General features: G+C 33.7%; 1 protein-coding gene across 1 annotated transcript; it reads right to left on the bottom strand.

Annotated features, from left to right (window-relative positions):
• Positions 1-3,476: 3,476 nt before the first annotated feature.
• On the bottom strand, positions 3,477-24,800 carry LOC128676787 (uncharacterized protein). The gene is made up of 12 exons (XM_053757118.1): positions 24,482-24,800; positions 10,551-10,721; positions 9,678-9,814; positions 8,790-8,935; positions 8,292-8,415; positions 8,035-8,149; positions 7,465-7,715; positions 6,914-7,082; positions 6,319-6,419; positions 5,738-5,893; positions 5,341-5,546; positions 3,477-5,038 (listed from the first exon to the last, which is right to left on the bottom strand). Exons 1-12 carry the CDS (start codon positions 24,681-24,683, stop codon positions 4,897-4,899), a joined length of 1,920 nt encoding a protein of 639 aa, XP_053613093.1. The 5' UTR covers positions 24,684-24,800; the 3' UTR covers positions 3,477-4,896.
• Positions 24,801-25,714: the final 914 nt, after the last annotated feature.

Here is a 25,714-nt window from a genome sequence, read left to right as displayed (position 1 = left end):
CCTATATGAATAAGTGGTACTGAAAGACAAGGAGTGGACCAAAAATTATTATCCCACATCTGCACACTGCGGAGCATAGGCCTCTCGTCTTTTACGCCAACCTTCTATATCCTGTGCTAGTCTATCCAGGCAATGCAGATTTTTTGTTACCTTTTTACGCTTTATCTACGTAGATCTAGTTTAAATTTCTCGAACATGAATAGTAAAGAAGTACGACTGGAAGTATTGTATATTCTGTGGTAGTACGAAGAAGGTTATAAGTAGTCACCTTGAATCTCAAATATACTTAGTACTTTACCGTGGAAAAAATTCCAGCGAAGCATTTGACAAAAGTTAGTCATTGTATAATTTAGGTTTTAGCCTTATCTATTACCTAGTCGCCATTGTTCTAAACAACTTTACACTATACATATTTACAATAATATTACACTTCACAATAAATAGGCAATATCTCTGAGAAATTTCTAGACATATTTGATACGGGTTATGTGTCCGCAGGGTATGTACATCACCTACATATAGAAAACGTGACTTTGATAGTCTTTGGACCTTTATTAATTTTATATTTTTAAGACAACAATAATATCTACTATTTTTGTACTACCTGCTAAGTAAGTACCCTACTTACTGCGCCTACCTTTAACACCTTCATACACCACCATCTGATAATTGATATGATTGAAAATATCCTAATATTAAACCGCATTTAGATAACAATTTTCACTCTTTGGAGCTTTGATTCCAAGCTTCGTTCAACTTGATCGAAGATTCCATGATAAATTTGTGATATCAGATAACTTTCTGTACATACCACTACAATATGTTCTTGAACCTGGCTACTAATCTATCATATTATGAAAATAGTTTAGTTTTATTTTTTTGTATAATATGGGAATGTTAAACTAATCTATTGCTTAGTATGCAAGGCGATTCTTGATAATGAGTTTCCATATTTATAATAATAATAGAAGCATATTATGATGATTCATACTTCATGTATGAATCATAATAATATGCTTCTATTATTCTCAAAAGTACCCTATTATTGGCTATTTACCTGAATATTTTACTAAAATTTTAAGTTTATCTCTAGATAAGTATATCTACTTCGATAAAATGATCAAAAAATGAAGAAAGTACTAATTTTTGTCTAAAAATAAAATAGTTATTTCGATATAGGTATTATTTGTATGTTTAAGTTACTCATATACCTATTTCCTTCTATGATTTCGAGTTTATTATTACCATAATTACAAGAAATAACGATAAATGATTGACGTACATTATCACGAAGACAAATATGGAGCAAAGCATGATATCGGGCACGAGTACGATCATTGCAACCCAATTAAGTTAAATAGTCCCGATATGTGCTGATTGAAACAACGTTTATAATGTTTTCAAATAGGTCGAGTATCAGATTATACCTACTGGTAGAAGGATGAGCGTTGTGGAGGGGTTCAAACAAGTTAGAATGAGATTGCTCCGGATTACTTATCTGAAGATGCGAGGTTAGACATTCGTCAATGGCAAATCAATAAAAGGAGATAAATTAATCTGATCTGAACATGGTATCGCATAGGTACTAAGCGATTGTCTAATGGCTATTATGGATAAATAGTAGTGAACAGTTTGGACACAAGTTAAAAGAATATATATCCTGCTGTCGCTTATTTCAACATTTTCAAATTAATTTTAGGCCTAATTGTATTTTTAGGAAGGATTGCATGCCTGGCAAAGCGCTTGATTTTGAAATTAACTAAAAATGCTGGTGGTGCTTATATTACTCCAAGATATGACTGGTCTGATAATAGCTAGGTTCTAGGTCTATTAAAAAGAGATTTTGTTATAATCCTTTCAGTTTCAGACCGTTTTAGCCTGTTACACTTAATTATTAAATATGTATGTAGGTATGACAGTTCTCATCATTTTTTTGGCCTGATATACCCAGACAAATCAAGTGATTTTATTTGTATTTGATTTGTTGTGTAATTACGAACTGGTAATTAGGGAAATATTTACCACTTTGATATATTTCTATTTAATAGTAGTAGAGTAGTTCAAATTACTTCAGAATCAGTTCAAAACAGTTCAAAATGTTCAAATTACTTCGGAAACTTCAATGAAGTAACTTCATAGGTGTACCAATCTACTTATTTAAAGTTCGCGCGCTAGCATTTGCGTTTGAAGTGCGATTGATATTAGCTTGACACAATTATTTAAACTTCACGAAGTTGACAGTTCCGCGTTTGATAGTTATGTTTTCCATTGGCTAACTGAGACAAGAGAGTCATTAGGACAACAAATCAATACGATTGGTGCGTTAGTATATAATAGGGAGTATTACTTCACATTTATCCCGCCAGAGTACAGCACTGAATGTTAGGTACACGTAAAAGCTTTGCCGCCTTTTGCTATGTCGATGAAAACGTTTATTTTAGAGTACTTTATTAATCCTTTCATTATGTAAGCATTCGTTTGTGAAAATATACATCCATGAAGCATATTCGGGTGCCGATATATTGGGAAAAATCGTTTTCCACAAGATAAAAAAACGGGATACGCCTCACGCTGTAAAATTTTCGAGGCAGTAAACGGTCGAAAAGAAGCTCGGAACACTTCACACGTGAAGTCTTATTAAAATATGGACTTCATACAGGTAAGATTTTCAGTCAAAATTAAGTTTATATCAGTTTATGACCACAGTTGACCAAATAATGCAGACCATAACCTAAAATAGTGTTATTATTTTCAGGATAATCCTTTAAACTCGCACCACGATTGCGTAGAAGGTATTTTTGGTCGTAAATCTACAATATTGAAAATTTGCTGTTTTTGTCTCCATTGGCAATGTTTGTATACCTTAGTTGTACCAGTAGCGCCATCTGCGCTGAACTTTGCGTAATATTATAACGTTGTTGAAGGATGTGCTTTCTCGCTCAAAATCAAAGACAAAGAAAACTAAAGACAACGAATATATGTAACAAAATGAGATAGATTATTTTCATATAATTTCTCGGCCTATTTTACTCGTAGGCAAGATACTCGTGGGCGTTGACAACCGGGCACAATGAGGGATAAAATATATTAGCTTTTTGTTCTGTTATTTTTTTTCCTTTATGTATACGCGTTTCTCTTTCTTATTTAAGTGAAACGATGATGCCGATGATGATGATATTTCAATTTCTTTTTTTCGTATTCACTTATGTCAGATAGCTCGAAATATTTACTCCTGTATAATAATAAATTATAATAACAATTTATTATTTTATGAAAGAGGTTACGAATGAACATTTTAACATTAATTCATCTTAGGTCCTTATTGTCCCGAAGGTTCTACAAACCTTGTAGACTGTAGCATCCGTAGAACAAAAAGTCGTAGACAGAGCTACAAAATGACGTATTTGTTGCTTGATGAAGTTTGAATTTATCCAAACTAATATTGTAATAGAAAATAGGTAATACTGAAAAAAAAATTAACATTTTATGATTTTATTTATAAGTTTCACTGTTATAAACTAATTTATTTATCTATTTTCTATATATGTAACAAAAAATAAATAGTAATTCAAATGAGCAATTTTGAGCTCCACATTTAAAATTATATCTACAATCACACTCCTTGGGCAGTCGTGTAAACATGACTAAGTATAGGCAAGATTCAACAAGAACGTCTAACCATTTGCAAAACGATCCAATGAAAGTGTATGTAAATATAACTTCCCACCTGCCTTCCTTCTCTTATAAAATTAACAAAAATATTTTGTGTACATTTCCTACTTTACATGTAGGTACAAAACTTATGTAAAACATAATTTCAGTTAGAATAGCCTACATTAAAATAACTATAATTTTAACTTGTCTTCATACAAGTAATTTTAATATTACATGTTTTGCCATTTTTGGTATAAGTACGTACCTATGTTAAAATTCAAGAAAAAATAATTAGTTCGATGAGCAGACATAACATTGTTTTAAAATGACATATCACAGAAAAATTTTGCATTTATATATAAATAAAATCAAGATAATGTTTGGAATGTAAAAAGAAGTAGGTTTGTGGACGGGTTGTGCAACTGGTTCATGAGTGCAACTAAGTATACCTGTAAGTTATATGCTGTAGTAAATAATTCAGTTTAATTTCTGAAACCGTCGCGCTCGTCTTTTGTTTTGACATACATACAGTAACACTACGAAAACAATGTTATATCAAAGTCCAAATATTAGTTTATCCCTTTTACTTATTGCTATTACATAAGCTAACCCTGTATAAAATTGAAAATGTGTGTTCACCAAGAATTATAACGTTGCTATCATTTGTTAATGTAAAGATTCTAAATAAATATAAAGGAGAGAAGGAATTGATTTTGGATAGTCTACTAAAATATCATAAATTGAAAACGTAGGCAAGTTTCTTTCAAGAAAACGGAGTCCGTTGAAATTTGTTGGAATCCGTGATTTATTTAAATCCATTGCACAAATCCTAATAAGTGTAAGAATATGTCATATATCACTTTTAAAATCTTGTTACAATATTGTGTTGTTTGGTTTTCTTTTCCCACCAGCCACGCCACCGTTCCGAACTTCGTGAATACACATTTATGGAAATTTATAGGTGTACATTACTACATATATATCCTAACAGGACTTAGGGACAAGGTCTAAGAAACTTCAGCAACATTAAGGCCCTGTCTCTCCACTTTCTGATAAAATATCATATTGTAATCTGACAGAATTAACCCGCTAGATAAATCTGATTGATGTGATTGGCCAGTTAGTCATATCCAAGGTTCGTGACAAGTCCCGTTAGTATACATGTAGTATGTGTTCAAAGCGCGATACTTTACACATTATTGATAGTTGATAGGTATATAAATAAAGTACTACGAAATCAGTCTATCGCACAGCCGTGAGTTTCCACTTGAGCAGCAGGAAGGCGGCTACCCGGAACACGACCACGTACAGCGAGAGCGCGAGCACGTCCCACCAGAACTTGTTCGGAGACATCGCCACTTCATTCAGGAACACGCTCGGGTTTCTGTGTAATTGTGGTAACATAAAAAATACAAATTACTTAAAAAGTTACTTAACTAATTTAACTTCTATACGCGATAAGCTCAAAAACTGTTATTTGCACGGATTTTCATGCGGTTTTCACCAATAGATAATGTGATTTCTGAGGATGGATTTGTTATCTTTTTTCTTGAGCGATGCCAGGCCGCTAGTATCTTTTAATAAAACTTCTACTAAAAATTTCGTCCCTTAGGTATCGCGTGCCCTGTTTTACAACTTTACAAGGTCCAATTTGCAGCTGTATGTATGGCTGGGACCTATTATTACCTGTAATGGCAGTAGAGCGCCTCTTCGCACGCGAGCACGGGCCGGTCCAAGCCGTAGATGGCGGCGACGAAGCCCTCGAGCCCGTAGCGCAGGTACGAAAAGTAAGAGCCCCAATACAGATACGAGGGAAGGTCCCGCAGCGTCACACCGAATCCGGCGAACATCATCATGGGCACGGATAGAGTTGGACCTAAGAATGTGCCGTTCTGAAAAAGAAACATTCCCTTGTTACTTTCTGAAATAAAATAAGTACCTATTTCAAAAATAGTTACAAAGTTAAACATGCAAACAACGAAATCGGTAAGGTCAAGTGGCGTTTAATCAACCATTTAAACGTTGCGATGGGCATGGATAAGTTCAGAAGATCATCAATATAACTGAACAATACAAAACTCACGACAACGTCTACGCCGGCGCCGATCATAAGCCCGAAGCTCTGCGCGACGAGCACTATGTACAGCGAGATAGTGAAGAACATACTGAAGCGTACGATGTCTAGAGGCTGCGCTGACATCGTGTACACAATCACGCTGAATATCAGACACGAGATTATCTGCAAAATTAAAATTAAATCAATACTCGCTATATCCACACACTCTTCTTCGATTTATCGAGTGTGTAAATAACGGATTCCTTCTATTTGCATAATTATGTTTACCGTAATATACTTTGGCATAATGTATTTTTGCATAACTCGGTTTTGACATGATGACAACTTTATTTACAGAATTTGTAGGTTAGGTTTGTTAGTTTACTTGTGACCAAAACAAAAGCGAGCGAATGAAGCGAGTGAGCGTCCAAATATTACACGGCTAGTGATAAAATAATTTGAAAAATGCTTCAACACTTTTATTCTTTAAAAAATATGCACAGTTATACAGTATAGTTGTGTAAATGTCATTATGATAAACAAAAGTATGGTATGTCAAATGAATAGGGGACCTTTACTAAAAGTAATCATAAGAGAATAATACTTACAGAGATTGGTAAATCCACTAACGTTATAGAGATGTAGTATGATCCCAGCGAGTACCATCTGTTGAAGTGCTCTTTAGACAGAACTGACATTTCCGAAGGGACTGAAAATAAACCATAATATATTGTAAGTCTTGGTGTTGGTAAATGTTTTTGTAACACCTACAGGTATAAAGGTACATGTACAGATACAAATAATTTCAAGTTGCGTTCCGAGCACTGACTCCATGAATTTCGAGGAATTAAGTATCATATGTGCTAGCTAAGACAGATATATTTTAGTATAAATAATTTTATCAATTATTAGTAATATAATATATATTAGTGTACTTCACAAAATTTCCTCGAAATCCGTACAGTAGGTTTTGCGTGATTAAGTGCCTAACAAACATCTAGAAACACTGACACAAATTCTATCAATTGCATTTATCATAGAATTAATAAGATGGTGGGATATTATGATTAAAAATAAAATAGTTAAAGCCAATGCAGAAATTAGATTATTCAGAAATTAGGTCTTCACATGTACTTTTCACGTTAAAATTTAAATTACCTACTATACTAATTCTCAAAGTTACAAATTACTAGCTTTACTTACATGTAAGAATAGTGAGCATCATCGGCGACATCATATGGTGCATCAGTATAGCGAACAGCAGGTTGTAATTCTCCAGCACCCTGGAGCCCTCATTACCAGCCTCTATGAATAGCATCCCCAGCATTATCCCTACCACTATATTTACGATCACCCTTAGATGTGTCATGGTCTGTAAAAGGACATTAAAATAATGAGTAACAAAATCAATTTTTAACACAAGATTTTGTAATCGTCTGGTAGTTCCTCAACTTTAAGTTCAAGTGTAGGAGTTTCTTAATGCTGGAAATCGGCCCAGCTGTTGCAACAACATTAGATTATCTTAATAATTGACATTAGAACTGAAGTTGGAAGTAAGTATGAACACGCAATAACTTGGCTTGGAAGAAAAAAGAAGTCCTCTACGATTCCTATCTTCTAATAATTAACCATTTACAATCCATTACGTCAGAGCTCGGTAATTATTTATCTATTTGCATAACTATAATATGGTATTAAATTATCTCGTTTATTTATTAATGCCCTTTAGAATTATAAGCACACTTAAAACTTACGGAATCGCGTTTAGCTTTCAAGAATCCTCGCTTAATGAGTACAGATCTCTGGTTGGACTGGGAAGTCTCTTCCGTATTATTTCCCGGATCCTGGTCCCTCAGGACGCTGAGAGGAAACTGTTTCCGTAGACCCTCCATGGTCGGAATGCTGTCAGATTCCGGGAACCAATCTAGAGCACGACCGTTCTCGGCTTTTGACGTTAGCAGTTGAATTTTATCATCACCATATTCTCCACACGCTAATTCGATTACTGAAAATGAGAAAAATATAAGTTTTAGATTTGTCTAATTTATGACTGATATTTGTATTTCCCTCAAAAATATCTTAGATTTTGACTATTTACCCATGTAAAAGATTGTAGTTGACAGGAGAATAAACCAATGTTTATTCTCCTGCGACAGCTTTTACAATCTTTTACTTTTTTTACGAAATAATCGATCGAAATGAAATCTGTGTAACGCATTATTTGTAGATAGTTTTGTTAGTAAATCCGATACCAAATCCTCAAACTGTAATAATCAGTATGTGTGGAAACAAACGCATAACTATTGTTTCATTGAAACACTTACTGTAATCAGCAGGGTTGTGATAAATCGGGCAGGGAACACCAGCTTCATCAAGGTAGGGTACTAAATTGGCAGTGGTGCCTTGGTAGAGGCATTGTCCGGCGGCCAACACGTACACCTGAAAATAGGGTATATCACGTTGATGACAATTTTGGACATATTATATTTCAAGCAGCGGGGCAGAATAGTTCCCTTATAGAAAAAAAATACGTCAAGAAATGCCTGAGGAGTAATTTATAATGAAGGTTTTGAAAGTTGACCTGGTCAAATAGCTGGAACAATGAGGCGGAGGGTTGGTGTACGGTGCACACGATGGTGCGCCCCTGGTGCGCCAGCGACCGGCACAGCTGCACCACCTGGCTGCACGACGAGCTGTCCAGACCCCTGGAAGGTTAGCATAATCCTTTATAATCCAGATTCAAACTACCATGGAAATTTGGTTTCCTTTATAGACATGTGCGGAGCGCATTGGTTCACTCTGTTATTTTGATTTTCATTGAATGGATATTTTAATCCAAATTGAAACATATTCTTATTTTTTGGAATTATTTACCTCCGTATTGAAATAATTATGAAACAAGGCATTCAAGGGTGTTTGGGTTGGTTAGAAGTGTTTGATTAACCTTCGAAAAATATTAATGAATTTTTTTTTATAATTGTCCAGTTTTTCTTATTTTTTGTTAAGTATTTGTTTACTGGACCACACTGTAGACGTACAAAAATTTCACCAAGTAATTTTTGCTGAAGTTTTGACTTACGTCGTGGGTTCGTCTAGGAACATTATTAGGGGATTGTTTATGAGTTCCAAAGCAATCGATAGCCTCTTCCTTTGGCCTCCGGATAACTGTGACCCTCTTGTGTTGATGTGCTCATACAAGCCCAAGTTTGTTAGTATTTCTTCGATCTAAAATAAAAAATAAATATGTATACTAAGATATGATAACAAAAGATTTCGGATTATAAATCTACTTATATCCAAAGATAAACATTGTAGTTGCGCTGACATTTATCGTGATAAACAGTATTGAATTCATATAGCATGTCACGATTATTGTGAATGCTATCTAATAACAGATTGTCGTGAGTTTTTAAATCACACATTGTGTTTGTCAAGTTTGTAAATATAACTAGGAGAAATAAAACACACACCTTTTCAGCGTGTGTGTTTGAGAAAAAATATTTTACTAGATCTGATCAATCAGGTGTTGCACCATGAATTCTTGTTTCTGGCCAAGGCATTGATTGAAAATTTTACAAAATCCTACCTACTAGTATCATAAATGCAAGTATGTGAGGATGTATGCTACTCTTTCACGCAAAATCGAATGAACTGATTGTTACGAAATTTGGTACACGGGTCCCTACCCGTGTATCAAATTTCCTCGGGCTTCGCTCCCGTGGAAATTTCGGCATAAAACCCTTTTTATCTCGAAATTTCCACGGGAGCGAAGCCCCGAGGCGCAGCTAGTTGTTCATAAGCCTTTCCTTCTGTTTAAATAGTTTTGTTAAAGATGTCATATGTACTTTTTAATATTATTCACCGCTCGATTTTAGAGTTTTTTTCATCTCATTATTATTTCCATAACTTTTTCCTGTTTGATCAATAATATGTTAATAATGATGTAGGTACCCTACATGATACTTACCACTTCTCCTTTGTCGTACTTGTCCATTGTGGTGGGCAGCTTGAGGTCCGCTGCCACGGCCATATTTTCCCCCACCGTCAGCAGGCCCTGCAGGCGGTCGTCTTGCTGAATGTAACATGAGATCTTCTTGAAATTCTCTGCAAGATAATTTACACTTTCATTCAATTAAAAGTGTTTATTGCCATTCATATTGTGCATTAGTTCTCTTTAATTCTTTAAGTAATTGATGAAAATTTGAGTATAATCGTAGCCCATTTTTTCAAATGGGTGTAAACATTAGTACGATGTCCATATGTAGAGCGGGCTAACTAAATAATTTTAATTTGAAAAGTAGTGAATATTGCATACACAATACACGTTACTTGTTCAATAGTGTGTAGGATTAGGTAAGTAATATCACATCTACCAGATATATGATAGCAGAGACATTATTTGATAAACAAGTCGTGTTTCGCAAATTGTGTCCGGGTTCGATTTCCGTGTGAATTATTATCTGTGAGCAATTATTTATTGGCATTAATTCTAATTATACTTAAGATATTATTAGTTATTAACTCGAGCTTGTTAGTCCAAGGCAAGATGCGAATACCTATTATACTTGTTAATCGACCTAGTTATTTTTCTTTAATTTTAAATTCAATATGTTGGCCTTTATTACGTAATTAAATTGGTTTTAGGGTTCCGTACCAACAATAAAAAATGGAACCCTTATAACAACACTCAAGTGTATCATTTTTTTAACACACTCCGTAAAGATATAAGGAGATCAACATATTGTTTAGCTTCGATTCCCACTCGAGCACAATTTTATAAAATTCATTATTTAAATTAAGTTTTATACTTGCGACTAACATATCAAATCGATGGACTCACTCATGATTCTGCCTCTCCCGTTAATGAAGACCGCTCCCCCCACACCACTGATCCGGTACCCAGACAGGACGTCCAGCAATGTGGACTTGCCCGCGCCGGACGGCCCCATAATGGCGATCAGCTGACGCGGGCGTAGCCGTCCGTGCACCCCGTGCAAGATCTGCTTCGATCCTGGAACAATTATTTTTAATTATATATTTGACACACAATAAAATGTATTGTGGTATTAAGTTTAAAAAGGCGACAATTCAATGTTATGGCTTGGGGACGACCAAGTTTGTATTGATATATAGTTGTACCTACTCATGTGATAGTTAGAGAATGTGATTAGGATTACAATTTATTACGCTCCCAAAAAGGCTATCCATACCGAAATAGGAAATCAACTCGTTCGTTCTGTGAACATTACACACAGTCCCGCTATCCTGGAACAAAGTCCAGTGTCAAATTACGCATACCGTGTGAGAATATTCCACAATGATAAAAAAAATATTATTAATTGGTGATAAATTAACGAAGCGCTGTACGTATTATCAGTTTAGTTCAATTAAACTTAGTAGTAATGGAGATCCTACGACAAAGCATATGATTTACTATCTAAACACATAGAATCACGACAGACTTGATTATATTTAACTTCATTGCAGGTAATGAAGTTAAATATAATCAACTGCTTGTAGAGCAATTTGAGATACATTGTGCATGTAATACTGTATAATTATCTTATTTTTATTTATTAATTAATATTTATTGCATTAGATATATTATAAAAAGAAGTCCCCCATCGTGTCGCGCCGTGTCGCGTCTGTATTTACGCGATAAACTCAAAAACTACACCAGACTGATTTTTGTACGGTTTTCATCAATAGTTAGTGTGATTCCTCAGGAAGGTTAGGTACATAGGTCGGGACACGGGCCGTTAGCATTACGATTGAGCATGGTATAAATTTTATTCTGAATCTCTATAAAAAGCTATCAAAATTGAGTTATACTTTCTACTTGGCCTACCTAACTATTGATTGCATAATTTTATACCTAATAAGTAATAAACGATTCTTATGTATTGGCAGTATGGTACGAAATCGTACTGTTTTATATATCGTACTGTGTTAATGCAGAATCCTTTAATTCACAAGAAGCGACAATCTTTGCAAAACAAATGCACCAATTAGAACACGGATCAAGATCTGTTCTCATTTGGCAAGCTGACCTATATGTTTGCGGACCCCAGGCCTGGGTTCCGCACTCGACCCACGATAACCCTCTCGCGCGTCAGAGGATGCGATTAGCAATGAACGTTGACGGCCAGTACGCTCTCCAGGATAAATATACACTCATAATTTGTTTTAAAAACGTAATTCTGTATTGATATAGACCAATATTTGGATAATGTATTTGCGCAATGGACTCAAGAAATTAACATACGTCCCAAACTTAGATCATCTTCTTTTCCAGTGTGATATTGTAATTCTTATGAGAATAAAGTTATTCTAAACCTTATTAAAGCATTTCTATTGAATTTAATTTTCAATAGTTAGTGGAGATACTCGATAACTGGCTGGATAGCACCAGTTTCCATCATAAAAACTATTTTCTTATCCAATAAATCACATGTGCGAAACCTATCAGTTAGTGATCGAAAGAAGTTGAAAGTAGGTACAGTAGGTATATTCATAAATTCAATTTGAGGATTACGAATATTTAGGTAAGAGGAAGGACGTCCAGTGAAAAGGTTTTCATCCACATAACATGACTAAAATAAATATCAATAATGATGCTTATAATAAATACTTGGACAACAAACAATTGTCTTATCAACAAGCAAACTTCTTGTGTACGATTTGTTAATCGGTCACTGCCTACTCTGACAGAGTCATCTTTTTGCAATAACCAATTATACACTTATTTTCTATTCACGTCAAAAACACACACACACACACACACACACACACACACACACACAGCACACAGAATGTGCAGATTGTAAAAGTCAAACAAGGGAAAGGGTAATAAACTGGAGGGTTTTCTCATATGTGATGTGATAGACAAGCAACCTATCTCTCTCTCTCTCACCTGAACGTTTTCCCGGCTTCTGGGCTGGAAATTTCTCAAAAACACACACATCGTTATCCGATAGAGTGATTAGGAATTATATTTGAATAATAAAAGAAACTAACATACAAACATGAACCCTCAAACATAACACTTGTGAGAGGCAGAGTTTAAGTAATGATTGATTAGGTAGGTATCATTGTAAAAACATTTTCATTTAATTATTCATGAATATCGCTTATGCCAGCAGATTAATAGTGTTAATTTTTTCTGTCTGATTTCATCGTAAATTAATATTCATGTATTTGCGCATCTGATTTTGTGTGAATAATATTATGTTCACACATTATCACAAATAATTGTTTACGTAATTTGTGATGCCAGTGTAAGTACTAAGTGTCCTAACCCTTGACATTAGCTAATGAGACTGAGATTATAAGTTTATAATCCAAGGATGTATCATGGCAATGCAATATCTAATTACCAAGAGAAGCTGTTTTAATGAGTATAAGTACATATGATACTCGTATTGGGATATAAGGCTCGTAGCGAAGCAAAATTTGCACAAGCCACGTGCGTTGTGCCTAACTATGGTACCTAACCTATATCTATTTTAAAATCGTGGGCGAGTGTCCTGCTTTTCATCTCAATGATATATCGCGGAATATTAACTTTGGTTAGCAATTGGTCTATTTGCTAATTCTTTATTAAGGGATCAAATTCCGGAATCATATTTTAATTAGAATTGATTGTTGGCGGTAGACTCGGCTTGGTAAAAGTTTGTATTAGATTTGTATTGTTGGTGCACATCGTTGATACCGGATAACAAAGGCTTGCCGCCGCCGCCAGGAGTCCTGTAAAACAGATCTTTTCTAGCTTGGGCTCCAGTCCGGGGCCCTCGTTTGTCAAAACACGCGTACAGTCAACAGTACATAAAGTTACCTTGCATGAACCTTTATGGTGCCGTAATGGTAATGAATATGTGTAGGTTGATGTGCTGTTGACTGTACCAAATGTAAATGTTTTATGATGGAAATACATTTTTTTTACTTTCAGTAGTTATATTACATTCATGGATTGAAAATCCATACAATCTAAGGTCCAGCTTCGAAAAACGTAGGACTTTTGAGATAAAAGTAGGTATTATATTAATTCCATATATCTCGATGATACGACCATACTTATTTATTATTTACAATACAAACGGGCAAATGTTGCGTATTGATTAGTAAGATTACTAGAAATTTTATTTTTATTTGTTGATACTTCTGATTTGTCCATAATAATATTATTATGGACAAATCTGAAGTAAGTACTTATGGAAATTTTATCTACATGATGGCCATTTCCATAAGTACTTACCGTAACCGTACCGTAACGTAACGTAGAGTTGAGTTTGGCAGTCCCTCAAAATTTGAGCACTGGTTGAACCATTGTTTAGTTACTTTTGTGTGATGAATCTTGAGATGAATAAAATAATTTTAAGGAAGTGTTAATTTGCATAATAAAACAACGAAGGTGACACGAGTTCCCAGGAAGCGCTCCCCAAACAAAGAGCGCTCGCGCACGTGCGTGGTACACTCGTGTTTTGTGCAAAAGTGGCGGTCGTTGACCTCGTGTGACTTCATGCAGATGATAACGAAGTCAGAAGTGGGTCATGCTAATGTTGATCAATTTAAAAGTTTAGGATTATTTTTTTAAACAAAACCATTAAATATATCGATATCATGTCAAGTATTTCCGCTGTTGTACCTTTCTTTTTTTTGAAAAAGCACAACTTTTGGACTAGGTAAGTTTTATATTCACAGTTTTGTTTAAAATTTAAAAAATGTATATTTGGATCCAGTCATAGATGGAAGTCCAAGTGGGAGGAGGGGAAATAAAGAACGGTTGTGATATTTGCGTACACTTCATGTCAACTTACTCTGGTCTGGATCTTTATGCTTCGATGAATAAGAGTAAATTTGCAATTGCCTCTTTATTAAAATCCATTTACCATTATAGTATATATGGAAAGTACCAATATATATCGTGGAACAGGTATCGCGCACTGCACTAAAATGCTTAATTAGCATATGACTGTTGACTTGACCCCGTGTATTAAAATAGGTGTTTTATTAAAATTATCATCGTTGTATTGTTTTGTTTACATGTAAGTAGTTATTTATCGGACCAGTTCAGCTACATTTTGATGCACTAAAATATTATTGATAAAGATGATTCTCTAAATTTACCTTATTTACTCATTTCTCACAGGGCGCACCCCTACAACACACAACTACAACCCTTTAAAGATCTTGACCCCCTCCCCTTTAACTTTGTCTTCGACTCTCTCTGTACTTTATTATAAAAATTTGTGAAAAAAAATTAAAAAAAATAAGTTATAATAGTCATTTCCTCTTTCATAAATTACTAACTAGCGGCCAGTAAAACAATAATAATGTATACACCTAAATATTCGTCAGGAATCACGCTATCTATTGGTAAAGCCGTCAAAAAAATTCGGTGGTTTTTGAGTTGTCACGTTCAGTCTTCTTTTTATAATATGTAAATATTGGACACTTTGCAAAAACGTCACATATTTAGTGAAGTCTCTTTATTGTTATAATTTATATTTATGGTTTCCTCTTCTACTTTTACTACTTTATTTTAACACTCTATTGCCTTGCAAACCTACCTATATCTACACTTATCAAGTGAAGAATTGCTTCACTTATTGAAATTCTACATATTTAAGTAGGTTACACGTATCACGTGTAACTATTTGACGTCAAAAATATAGATAGGTAATTAGTTAACTAAAACTATAGAAGTTGACAAATAAATAGAGATGGAAGTCTTCAAGAGAACTACCACAATGTGTAATTTTGACGCCACGCTCGTCCGAATAGGGCCTAACCAGTATTCGTAGAATAACAGAGAAAACGACATTATTTTGCCAATGAGTAAAGTAATGATTACTAAATACATAGTAATAGTAACAATAATAGATAAAGGATAGGTACCAACCAACTTCGATAAAGATTTAGGGCGCAAGGCAAAGTTTCGAAATGCCCTTGGACTCACCGATAGCTAGGGTTGCCAGTTCTAGCTCGACGGAATTTTACGAATAACCTTTTTTAGATTACAAATTCATACATCGGGTTGCCATAACATAACTTTATAATGTAAGCTAGGTACCTATTTAAGGATGCAGGTGATTTTTTTAGATCATGAATCTTGTCTATGGCAATACCGGACGCTCAGAAATAATAATGTATGGGCTGTAAAATACTTTAACAATTCCGTAAATATGGGATATTGCAACCCTACCAATAGCGCGAAACTGGTGTAATGAGAAATTAACGAGGTTATACAACCGGTTCGTGTTCTGCCCCTCGAAGGCAGGCATTATATAAGTAAGTTCATCTTTAATCTTTATATAGAGAAAGTTTCATACTGGGATATTGTGAGGAGGTTTTAATTTGCGTCAAGTTTTACTTTTAGTATAATTGTACTAACTTGTCTTAAAGTAAATTTAACACGAAATACTCAGTATATCATATACCTACTTATTTTTTCATATATGTTCAGTTAAATCTGTAAGTATCTGTTATACATATAGTTTTGAAAGATTTAACTGTCAAAATAGAATTTGTTATTACTTATAAGCTTAGGAATTATGTAAAATAACAGTATAATTATTATGCATAAATAATAATAAATAAATAATAAATAATATGGAAGAAAAAAATTATAAAAGTGTCAACGGAATCTTTAAAGGGTCAATAAATAAGTATATGGTAACTATCTATCTAGTTAAGTAGTACCTAAGTACCACAGACCATTTACTAAATGGTCTGTGCTAAGTACCTATGAGTGTTCATGAAAATTTGGAAAAACATGATTCCAAAGATTATACTGTGCATAGTTTACGTACCTACCTATTTGCTGTTTACTTTTAATAAATCCCAACTATGCAATGCATTCGTGTAGTCATCAGTATTAATAGTTAATGAGTAACAGTTATGTATGAATAGCTTGAGGACGTTGTTTATATCAATATAACTAGTCAGCTGATCAGAAACAATAGGGTGTCACAATCTTAGCTCTAGACTGTTGCCCTTTGGACCATGGCTATAAGTTTCACAATGATTTATACAATCAAGGATTTTTATTCCTACTCTTTTCAGTAGTAACCATTCCGAAACACGTTTTCCTCATGGACCAACTGGTATTCACAATTATGCCAAATGCCATCCCAAAAAAATATGATTTCCGCTTTCAGAATTATAATAGGTACTTACTTAGAGTGGGTTGCACCACTCAACTTTGGCTGACGTTAACTTTCACCTGCGCGCCACTGTCAATGAAAGTAAAGCAAAGTATAACCAAAGCATAGTATAAGTTAAACGCATAGTACACCAGACTTTACGTTTTATGCGCAGGTTAAAGTTGGCAGGTGCAACGCATCCTATAATATAAAATTCGCCGCAAAATAGTCCCTATGAATGTCTATCTTGAGAACAAATAGTGTTTTGACAATTCTAGCGTATAATTTCTTTCTCATAATTGGTAGTTTTTTACTTTCTATTTCTATTTTTTTTTATTCCAGAGAAGCTTGATAAGTTAATTACTAATAATTTAATAAATAAATGTCTAATCAATGTGTGTGTTATCTATCAATTTTGTTCGTTGAATTAGATACAATTTCAATCCGGATCCGGGTTCGTTCACAGTTTGTAAATCTTTTAATAACATTTTTGCTAGGTAGGTAGGTGACGTGGTTATTTCGAAGCAGTGGTGTGGTGGACTTAATAATGTTCGATTTGGAATAATTAAAAATAAATAAATAAATATATTAGGACAAATCACACAGATTGAGCTAGCCCCAAAGTAAGTTCGAGACTTGTGTTATGGGATACTAACTCAACGATACTATATTTTATAATAAATACATATATAGATAAACATCCAAGACCCGGGCCAATCAGAAAAAGATCATTTTCCATCATGACCCGACCGGGGATCGAACCCGGGACCTCTCGGTTCAGTGGCAAGAATCTTACCACTGCGCCACTGAGGTCGTCAGTCAGTGAGGTTGGATGATTTAGGAAGTAAAGTTTATAAAAATGACAGCTTTCGTTTGGAAGAGGATGACGCCTGTAAGTATCCCAGGTGGAGCACAAAGACCTTAAAGTATCTTGTGCTTCATCAATGGAGATCCGAGGTGAAGCACTCATAAAAAAATATTGCAACCCAATGTGGTGTCCGGGAAATTTTATTACAATCTAATCCTAATAATGTATTTACAGTTTAAAGTTCAGGTATGGCGGATGGCATGAGTCATATCATATCGTAAGAGTATAGGTCAGAATATAGTATGTAGTAACTGGTATGAGAAATCATTGGGATCCAAGTACAAGTACTCGGGCACAATCCAATATCTATATTTATATATTGTTACTAGCTGCGCCTCGGGGCTTCGCTCCTGTGGGAATTTCAGTATAAAAAGTACCATATGTATATGTCTTCCAAGTTATATTCTACCCGTGTACTAAATTTCATAATAATCCGTCCAGTAATTTTTGCATGTAAAAGAACGACACGCATACGTCCTCACAAATTTGAGCATTTATAATATTAGTAGTATATAATTATGCCACCATTTACATAGTATTATAACAAATTCCCGCTGTCAGTTTGTCGCTATGTATGCTTAGATCTTTAAAACTGCGCAACGGTTTTTGATACGCGTTTTTATGTAATGATGTAAAAGGAAAGTTTAGGTGTATAATTTATTATTGTTTTACCCGACCGGGATATTGATATTGTTATACCGTGCCGGGTCGCTAGTATCATATATTCTAAGAAAACATAAAACTCACATGGTTTGACGTCGGCGTTAGTTTCGTTGGTAACTGCACGTGTATCGTGGTAACTTCAGAGTTAGGTCCGAGGCAAGTATATTACCCTTGACCCGCCATCAGACCGCAAGTATCAGTTACTACGTAATATGAACTTGTTGTTATTAGAAATACATAAGTCTGATTACACAGGTTTTGTTTTATGACGTTTTTTATCTAACCGGAAGCCTGTAATAGCAGCTGTACTCTTTGACATATCAAAACTAGAATATATTAACAAAATACATGATATGATCTAAAAAACTTAACAAAACTGACACAAAAATGAAATAATATATACTGCGACATTCATTTATGTATAAGAATTATTTAGTATTTGTAGATTAAGTCTTTAGAACCTATCTATAGGTTAAGTCCCATTGTGTAGCATTTTGTGTTTAGCCAATAAACTTTATTTCTTTCTTTCTATATAAGATATCTATCATATTGAATAATCTGAGTATACATAAAAATGGGTATCAAGCTCTTTATTATTATTTAAATACTTATGACAACACTACTTCTACTACAGACCACTACTTATTGTTCAGTAAGTCGTACTATACTAATTTTCCATATTTGAATTTATACGACTTCTAGCTTAATGTTTTTGAAAATTATCGGAGCATTTTATACAGGGATAAAGTTTGTAGATGTCAATTAGTTGCCCGATTGAAATAACGAGTGACCTAAGCGTTATTGATGCTGAAGAGCTGCTGTAAAAAGAGAATATAGAAAAATATTTTACTAGGCACTCTAAAATGAGGGTAGATTAGTACGAAATAAGTAAAAGTTGACAAAATTATTGTTGAATTTATTACACCATCACAGTTATGTAAGTTATAAAATCAATATTTATTATGATTTAGAGTATAATAAACAACCATTTATATTTCTTACATAAATAGACTATATTTGGTTTAAAGTAATATATAATTATTGCCTACTGCACTGTAAAATGAAGAAAATATAAAATGGGAAATATCACAAATTAACTCGAAAAATATCAGGCTCTCTAAACAGCCAAGAAATGAATGAATGAAACGAGACGAGGATCTTGTAGATTTTATTTAAAATCTTCAGTTAACATATTTCCTTTTACAATTTGTCAATTTCAAAATTCGAACCGATTATTCTATAAAACATTTCCAGCCAATTAAAACCCATAGACCAAACCTATGGCTAAAATTCTGACCTTCAACACCATAGAACAACGGAAAGAAAAAATCAACAGAGGCGATACGCGAGACGCTGTTGTATGCTGAAACTATATAGGTACCTAGAAATATTTGTGTATGATGATACAATGTTAAACGCGTGATCATGACCACAGATTTATATATTATCATGACCATTATTACCTTTTATTACTATTTAAAGATATGAATTGTTAAATGTTTCTTGTTAATTTCACACGTGACCTTTGGTGATGATAACAAATTAATAGGAGATTATAACACTGTGTATGTCAACACGTAAAGTACAAGAACATAATAATTATATATGTTAAAATATTAATGTGGTTTAGGTATAAAATCATTCTGCATCATTAATTACCTAAGTATATTGGATATATGTCTGTCTGTGAATACAAAGTTGCTCTTTATGTAAGTAATTGTAAGAATAGTTTTGATTGATTCTTTTACAAGTACTTGGATTCAATGCATTATCAAAACGCAAAATCAAAAGGTTAATAATTGAAAAAAGTATTAGCAATAGGATTAGATAAATATTAAAAAACACAGCAATTTTGTAGGTACCTACTAATAAAGTACACGGATATAATAATGAAATTCTATTGCAATTGTAAGATAACATGCGTCAATTATATCCTCGGCGGTTATCAGGGTTCTAAGTTCATCGGCGTGTTGGGTATTAGCTGATTCGCATAAATATGTATGTTTGCAAGTTAATTATACTTAATCAGAATATCCTTGAAAATCTCCGGCAACATTGATTGCAACCGTATTAGGTCTGCGGTTTTTGTTAAATCTAGGTTATTCCCCAAGGTGCCGTCATCAATTTTCTTTTATCTAAAAAATATTTCACTAAAATAGTTACAATGTTATAAAAAAATATATGAACGTTAGATGTTATAACAATGCACTTTTTTTAATCTAATATAGATCAAACTCTAATATAGATAATGCGTTTGAATTCCCAACAAAATCGTTTCGTTCATAGAGGAGGAAAAATTGTGACTTTAATAATATAAGAACGGTTTATAAAACCCAAAAGCGGTCTCCCCACACCTCTAATATCTACACTATAGGTAAGATGAAAAAATATCATTCCCACTTTAGGTGTGGGGAGGTACCTAACATTTGCTTTTTTTTTTTCAAGATTTGACCACTTTTTCCGAGTGATTATGTGGATACCCATACCATATTACATCATGTCAAAATAGTTTTTGAGCTAGACCGGGGACGGACGGACAGACGGACTTGGCAAAACTGGATTCCTTGCATGCAGGAATCAGGACGGCATTGCTACGGAGTCAGGATCAAAATGCAGGAAATTATAGATTTCTTTCTTAGTTTGCAATTTATAGTAAAATACCACAGTTCTTATAGTGATCGATAACGTATAAAAATGAATTTATTATATCATATGTACCTTGTATTACTTATGAATAACCTTTAAGATAATTTAAAAGGATTGGTTACTGATAATGTTAATAGTTATCCCAAATAATGGTCACTTCAAGGTTACTATTTATTTGCTGGTAGCAACACTCGGTAGTCAAATCAAAGAAATTGAAATACTTGTACCGAATTCCTTACAAATAACCGTAGGATATGTAAAGTAATTTTCATGGAAGAATCGACTCTTCAATTCCCGCGCGTCCCGATTGCTCTGCGATCCTATGGGTGTTTGATTGTCTTTATTCTTGCCAGGGCCGAAGGGTGATTCGATCATTATTTTATGCCTAATATATGTTTTAAATGTAATTTATATAAAATCTGATTGAAATAAAACATAATTATTTAGTCAGATCTTATATGTTTAGGAATGATAGAAGACAAATCACAAACTACAATAAGTATACTGGAGTTATATTTGTGAGAAACGAGAAGTATATAACATAAAGACTGCTGAAAAAAAACATTTATTTGGCGAAGTAGCTAAAGGTAGGTAGATGCCCCCATAAGATGCGCCCGGCTCACATAATAACTAAATCAATTCAATTGAATATTTCCGTTGTTATTTGTAAGTAGCGACATCGGCCAGTTCATGGGGTATCCTGACGGATAATGTTAAGTTAGAGTAAATGCTTTTTCTTCCATTTAAATTACAAAAACAATAACGTTAATTTATTTTGGAGACACAATTTTAATGAGTTTTGAGAGTTTTGCTACAAATCGTAAAGAAACCTGCACAATGGTTGACAGTTTAAGTTCACTAGTGTGTATGCGACTACTTGCTATCAGGTAGTCGTAAAAGCCATGTCTCTCTCTCCAAGCTCTACAAAGTAACTAAACTACACAAACTGTATACCAACCACAGTACAATCATAGTATTGGTTTGGCATTTTTGTTACCACAACAACAATTTTTAGAAAAGTAACGAACAATCCCTAGATTGCCAGTAGTTTGTAGCTTTTTAAGAAATTATGATATGATATAAAAATTTACATGAAAAAGTGCATATGATGGTCAAATTTCGAAATAACGCTTTGAACATGAATACTTTTTGAGCAGTTCGAGTACCTATTTACAATAATTTCGATTGATACTGATCGTGTTCTATTTGCATTTGTAAATTATTTCAACTTCCCATTGATGTTGCAATTATTGTCATTTATCGTAAAGAATTCGATTGATAATATAGCGATTTCCTTGATTAATGATAATATCGATAACAAGGATTAGCCTCTTTTTGTTAACATTCATAATGGTTTATCGATAACAATTATATTTTCAAGTTATACCTAGTATTATTTCTGAAAGGCATCAGTTATATTTCTTAAAATCTCACATAGGCACTTATTAATTTTCTGCAACGAACGTTTGTCGACCATTCAACGATCTAATTGGTTAATCTAACTATTTAATAGTTAATTTATAGATCTAACCGGTAATTAAACGGTAACAACTAAAATTTATCTATTTATTTACTGTATCTGTAGTTTGCTATGTTTTTATATTTTTACGACATGTGCACGCTTTCCGACCGAGCATAGAGACACACTTTAACTTTGAGGGAGAATATCTATAACTCCTTTCTCAGTGCTTACGCATTATTTATTTCTACATTTATATATATTATTTCTACATTAATCTATAGAAGATACAATTAGTTCAAATCGATTAAATCTAATTAAAAATGTGAATTTAATTATTATTGTGATCATGTTTGAGTCGCGCTGGGTTTTATTATCGCAAAATAATCATCAACATCGTTAGTAGCTGATAGCTGGTCTGACTCTAATCACCCTTTGACTCCAACGCGGAAGACTTTTCGCTGTTAATACAACAGTCTTTGGAGCCACCTTCATTCAATGTGATTTAAAATATTAAGTTATATCTCTGTGAACTGTGATCTCTAATCACACGTTTGTAAATTCACCTTTTTTAGCTATTTTCCCGCGGCATCGCCCTCGTGTACGAGAGTTCTTCTTTCCTAATGTAAGGAAGAATGTTAGGAAATATTACTAATGTAAGGAAGAATGTTAGGGCGGATAAATCGTAAAGAGGAAAGAAATAAATAAACTTACTTTCGCATTTATAATATTAGGATCCCCGACCGTCACTCGACGACCAAGGTCGTCTCTCTCCGAGCAAAGTGTAGTAACGATATGTGGGGTCAGTACAACATGTTGTCAATCTCCTCCACTTAGCCCGGTCTGATTCCCACTCAACTTTCCTTTATCCTTTAAGTATGTCTGTTTTAGAAACAATGTTGTTTTTATTCTTTTTCAGTAAGGATTAATTTGTTTAGTTAAGATAATAGATAGATTCTTCGACGTCAATAATGATAAATATCAAGACGATAATCACGATTCCTCCATCGGTTATATCGCCACGAATTTTTATTCCCCTACAAAACTGTTATGTATTGTAGTGAAGATGAATGATCGACATATGAGTAATTCATTACCTCTTGTTAAGGATTCTCATCTTTGAACTCTACTATAGTGCTATATAGCTGTAAGTACGCTTAATTCCAGTGCACATATTGCTTTTATAAATAATTTTCCATGGGTGATTCCAGTTAGCACAATCAAGCAAATTGACTCTGCATCTTTAATGTAAAGAACAATCTTTAGAATATACTATACACAACTACGTTTTCTGTACATGATAGTATGATAGATAGTGCATAAAAATATGTATCTAGTTAGTCACTGTTAGAGGTTAGTGAAGGTTCTCTCCCTTTTTCAAATGTTTGTTGTGCAAACGCTTTGTATTATTTTGAGTCATGGTGTCATTGTACTAAAGTAAGTGTTTTAATAGGTAGTTATTTCTATGTCGATCCGATAACACGATCTAGCAGAATTTAATATTCAGACATCAGCACAAAGGAAAATAACAGTTTGTGTGTTGTAAATGTAAGGCGATTGTAAGAGTAAATTGTTAGTTATCATTATCATTTACTTCAGCATAGAGGAAAGTAGAAAATTAAAATAAAATAATTTATTTTTTACAAGCACTTTTTCACGTTAAAATTTATATTATACCTATTGTATTTTTTCAAAAAGTTACAAGCTAAGAATTGCCACAGCTTCGTGTTTTATGCTATAATATGTAATCCTTATTTCTTTTTATTTAGTACGTCCAAGGACTTCTATGAATTTTCATTTTTTATGTAGATCAGAGCTCAATGCTGACTCAAAACCAGTTGTAATTTAACCCCGTTATTACAACGCTTACCTTCTTCGTTGCATAAATCCTCTACAAGGCATGAATAATATTGAATGAATATTTTTCTCTTACTTCATCGTCAATATGTCTGAGACCTAGATTTTGATATCTTATAACATAACACACTTACCTTTATTAAATCCCAGATTAACTGTACACGTGATATTCGAGAAGTATATGTCAACAGGCTCTGCTTTTGACGATTTCATTGTGGCCGTCGGAGGCTCGCTCGGAGGCTCGTTCGGAGGCCGTTTAGAAACGGTCACCTCTTCTTCATTGCTCTTGTAGGCCACACTGTCCTCGCTGACGATTTCGGCGCCGGCCAGCATCATCTCGCTGGTCTCTTAATACACACGGTTTGAAATTCGCGCGTGCGCGCTACTGTCTGGCGCGAGGTAGAATGCGTGCGCGCAGCTCGTCCCCACAAACAGTACTAGGTATCGGCTCCTTTGTCCGAGGGCGAATTATATTGCACCGCTTTTGTTTCTCAGTGACAATTTGTAAATTACACGCTGGACTTTATCACAACAATACGCTTTATGTCAAATAGTGACGAGCGTGCATTTTAATACGTTGATAAATTCTGTTTTGTTTTACTTTGGCCTCAGTAAAGTCTTACTTAGTTAATGTATCTACCTAACTACATATAATAAAAAAATAGTTGGATGTTAGTGTGGAGGGACGCATTATATAGGGAGGGAGGGATTGGTCCGTTTTTTAAATTTATTAGATTTTTTACACAATTTAAATGCTTAAATCTAAGAGGAACAGTTTTTTTATTACAAAAATTAAATCGAAGGTCACCTTCGATACGATAGGTATTCATTTTACTGAAAACACTTATAATTTGATAACGAACAATTTCTTACATTGTACTTCTAACCTAGGTAGATTTTTGCTTTGTAGGAGAAGGTCGAATTGCCTGGTAAGCAAACACAGTTTTAACCCCAAAAACCTAGATTAGATCACGAGGCCTAATGAAAATACTGAATATTTTGTTTACAATATGAAATAAGTATTTTCATTTAAAATATTTTTGCGATAAAAAATCTACATGATACCTCTACATATAAAAGGAAATATGTAATTTATAATATTTGTACATCTTCTACAGTACTAAAATATTAATATATTAATTACAATTATGTCTAAGTATTTTAGCTCAACTCAACCATTCCCATTTAAATTGAAGTAAAGTATACGTAAATTTGTATATTCATTCAAATTGACTGAATTTAAATAAGTATGTAGGTATGTTGACTGTTAAAGAATGCTTTTAGTATTAATTCCGTCTATTGTACATTTACAGATTATATTGTTAAGCAAAATAAAGTGAATATCGGATTATGATGATTTCATTTAG

This window comes from Plodia interpunctella, chromosome 16 (genome assembly GCF_027563975.2).
Source record: "Plodia interpunctella isolate USDA-ARS_2022_Savannah chromosome 16, ilPloInte3.2, whole genome shotgun sequence".
Lineage (NCBI taxonomy): Eukaryota > Metazoa > Arthropoda > Insecta > Lepidoptera > Pyralidae > Plodia > Plodia interpunctella.
This window is presented reverse-complemented; position numbering and strand designations above follow the sequence as displayed.